Genomic DNA, 4,060 nt, shown 5'->3' on the forward strand with positions numbered 1-4,060 from the left:
CACCTTTCTCTCTCTCTCTCTCTCTCTCTTTCTGTCTCTTAATCCTGTAAAACTTGCAGAAATCATTTCTTCGCTGCGGCTCGCTGCAGTCGAAATCAGGCGCAACGTAGACACTTTCTGCCGGCGGCAGGTTTAAGAGTAAAAGTAGTCGACCGAGAGAAGGAGATGAGATATGTAAATGAGCGCGTAGAACTTAAGTAGCAACAGGCGATAGGTATTATCTCGATTATAGTTATCGCAGGAAAGGTGGACACGATCTAATTAAAACGTTCGTTTTCTGCACGCTTTCGTGTCGACCGATTATGATAGCGGAATGAAACCGTGATACTTCTCGGTGATAAGATTGATGATTATTCGGAGATCATAAATAATAAATATGGTATTTATGGAGCTACTGTCTGTAATAAATGTTGGTTGTAAACGATCGGTGATGTCTCAATCAGTGTAAGCCACTACTATATAACAGATTTTGATAATTATTATTAAAGTATCGGAAATGAGAGATTAATATAAAATAATGTGAATTAACGAGACAGAAGCTCTAACTAAAATGAATGAAACTCAAATAAACAAAATATGAATAAATTAAACGGAATAATAAAATATCCTCCGGAGTGTTTGTTTAACTAGATATATTTATTCCGCAAATGTCTCGGCATATATTTATCATTTCTACCCCGATCACTTATTAATTATTGTATTAATCATTCAGGTATACTGAAATCATTGGAAAATGTTGACTACTGATTTTATCGATGACCGAACATATCGCGTGTTATTCAACGAAGACATTATGCTAACAGCACTTCAGTTATTTCAATTAACTTTACATCTCGTTGATGATGCCAACAAGGGTACAGATTTGCGCGAGAAAACATTGTACGGCACGCGTGCAATGTAGTCTTTCATTTATACTTTTTTACGACTCACATAATTATTGCCCACGGAACACAAGTGTGACATTATTGATATGTATTTAACACTGCTGATGAATATTGAATTCGAGTACATGACAATTAAGCGAGCATTGACATTAACATATGTGCGATTAATTGCATTGATCGATAGTATAATAGTTTATCGGCACGATTTTTTGATATGTTTTTTCGACCTCAGGAAAGTAGGGCATGATCGAACATTCTTTCTTCTATCGAAAATCCGTCCGTTAAATAGCAAAAACAAGAAACAATACACGAAACAATAATAATTCTTTACCCTGCTTTTAACCTCCTTCTGAAAAATCCGAATAATATTGTTAGTAATTTGTATATAATATTTCTATATATTATATTATGTCGCAGGAATAATAAATAATATATTGTTTATCATGAATATTCGATATAATAATGCAACGCGACAATTATCAATAAATTAAAAAAAAATTAAAAAATTAGACAATGAAATTTTACGATCAAATATAAATCCTTCGAGTATTACATATAAACTGTTACGCGAATTATCGTATTCTGATATTAAAGAGATAAACTTTTCATGGATATATAGGATTTTGTTTTTACTTCCAACCGTTATCACCGACGACTTGGTGTTTCACCGACTTCATACTTCTTATCGTTTCCCGAGATACTATATAATGACGTTTGACATCAAACGTCATAGATAGACATCTCATTGATCAGAACTTGATATATAATTATTTCTGACTATTTGATTAACAAACTCCTGAACTTCGCTTTTATGCGACGTTTTATGTCGTTTTTATCAAATCATCAGGTATCGGTCTTCCGCCGGCGTTAAGTTAAATCAGTACATCGCGCTGATTTCGTTGCTGCGAGGATCGTTGTTTACGCGTAGATGCTCAGCACCGATTTCAAGCTCGGTCAAAGGGGGTCGTCTGTTACCCGGGATCGTATCTCTGCGGCAGTGCGTATATGTGGCGACCCACGCTGGCGCCGTCGCAGCCACAGTCGCCGTCGCCGCCGCAACCTTCTGCCTCGCACTCTCGCGTTTCTATTTTCTCTCTCTCTCTCTCTCTCTCTCTCTCTCCCTCTCTCTCTCTCTCGATCGAGATCTCGCTATACCTTCGGCCACGTAGCCTAGTAAAAATGTCCAGACTATCATTCGGCATCTGATATCACCAACATCTATACGTAAGCAGTCTAGTTCTAGTTGTAAGTCCACACCTCGGTGAACTTCAACACTTGTCAAAGTCGACACTTTTGACAATAAAAAGCAAATACTTTCATATCATTATCGTCTGACGTAAATTATTTCAATTTAACAATCATACCATGAAAACGTGTGCTATGTGTGACTTCCATCGAATTTGTAACAGTTTTTTTTATTAGAATCGTTATTAAACTATATTCTGATTTAGGTCTGTTTGAATTCAAGTCGTGTGGAGTCAGAACGTTGAAGATGTCTCTGATGAATGTCAAAGGTATTTAGTATTCAAGTGTCGCATTTGTTCTGCCCCGCTTCTGGAGCAATAGAATGTAAACGTGAGAGTGCAACGAGCGTAACTAATAAGAGCAATTTTCCCGTTTGTGTACTTCCCATTCCATTCTATGTATGTTCATTTACAAGCGAATATCTAATCTTTATACGGGTATAAAAGTCCATTCTGATCATCGCCTGTAATTCCCTTTTCGTTCCTGATTTATCCAATCACGATCTCTCCATTTCGCGTTGTTCATAACGACAATTGTCGGTCCTCACCAAAGGGAGTATATCGATCGGCCCGCATTTGGACAATTGACGTGATAATTTACGTTTAAAGTTTTCTTTGATGTTATTTCCGGCAGAATACTGCTTTAGCAGATTTTACCGCGTATCGAGATGTCAAATCGGCACGTACCGATTTAAGGCTGATCGACGAAACCAATCTGGAGCACGCTGGTTAGAAATGTAAACTGACTCAAATTGTGCGGGGATTATGATGTTCTGAAATTTGGAGCCTTATTTTCTAATTGGAAGCGCTCAAAATATTTCGAGCGATGACACGAGAATGTATGAAAGCGAAGGCTTTTAAAGCATGAAATCTAGAACAACTAAATGAGAAAATTAGAATTGTCTCAGAGTGAAGTAGGTTAATGTACTTCAGATGTAGAATAAATAGCTTTAAAACTTACTACACATTTAGATAAATAATTAACTTATTTAAATTATCAAATTTTCCATTCTTTACTTCGGTAAGTTACGTCAACTGCGTCTATATTAACTTCAGCACGTTAAAGATGTGGGAGAAGTTAGATTGAACTGAAGTTGAAATACTTAGCGATCTAAAGTGATCGCATTCGCTTCAGTCATCCCTTTCGTGTCATCCCTCAATTCGAAGTCTGCGAAACGCGCGCTACAAACTAAATTCACCTTTCATGAATGCCGAAAGCTCGAACGTACTTTCCACCACGTGATCGGTCATTTTCTTCTTACGGACCACCGGCACTTCACCGGTTCCTTCCTCGATTCACGCACCCTCACGCACAAAATACACTTTTTCCTTTTCCCTCGTAGTACAGATCCACAAATCTCGACACGTGTATAATAAACAAAACTGGATTGGATCCTGGTAATCCCAAAATTCCGTTTGAACGAATGCGATGTTCAAAGAAGTTTCCGCGAGTCTGTGTTTAAGCAACAAACAACTCAACGTCGTGAGTCGACACACGTCCTGTTCCGAACGCAGTCGACAGTGAACTGATTCGCCTCGTGTACTCTCGACTCCGTTTCATGCTCTTACGTGTGCGAGGGAGGCTCGACTGGTTCGTGCTCCATTCCACCACCACCACCACCGCCGCCGCCACCACCACCACCGCCACTAGTAACGTCGTCGCGCTACCACCACCACTCCGGCAAATTACCACCACCACTACATAATCGCTATCAGCACCAGCAATACTAGTAGTACTACTGAACTACTACCGCCTGTATTACCACCACTATCAGCAACGACTGACGTCGCCGCGAATACACAGTCTCCCTCTCACCCGTGAGCTTTGTCGACTCGAAACGTGGCATACGAGAATATAGCGATGGGTGGGAGATCACGCCGGAAAAGATCTCGTGACAGAGAGAACGGGCACGGCGTTGGCGTTCGGCGTTG

At 39.5% G+C, this 4,060-nt stretch overlaps 1 protein-coding gene across 1 annotated transcript in view; it reads right to left on the bottom strand.

Moving 5' to 3' along the window:
• The window catches only part of LOC108748641, a 19,476-nt gene extending 15,800 nt beyond the window's left edge, over positions 1-3,676 (bottom strand). The window contains exon 1 of the mRNA XM_018486901.1: positions 3,328-3,676. Within this exon, the coding sequence (XP_018342403.1) occupies positions 3,328-3,379 (52 nt within the window). The 5' untranslated portion in view covers positions 3,380-3,676. The remainder of the gene's footprint in view (positions 1-3,327) is intronic.
• Positions 3,677-4,060: the final 384 nt, after the last annotated feature.

Source organism: Trachymyrmex septentrionalis, unplaced genomic scaffold (assembly GCF_001594115.1).
Source record: "Trachymyrmex septentrionalis isolate Tsep2-gDNA-1 unplaced genomic scaffold, Tsep1.0 scaffold24, whole genome shotgun sequence".
Lineage (NCBI taxonomy): Eukaryota > Metazoa > Arthropoda > Insecta > Hymenoptera > Formicidae > Trachymyrmex > Trachymyrmex septentrionalis.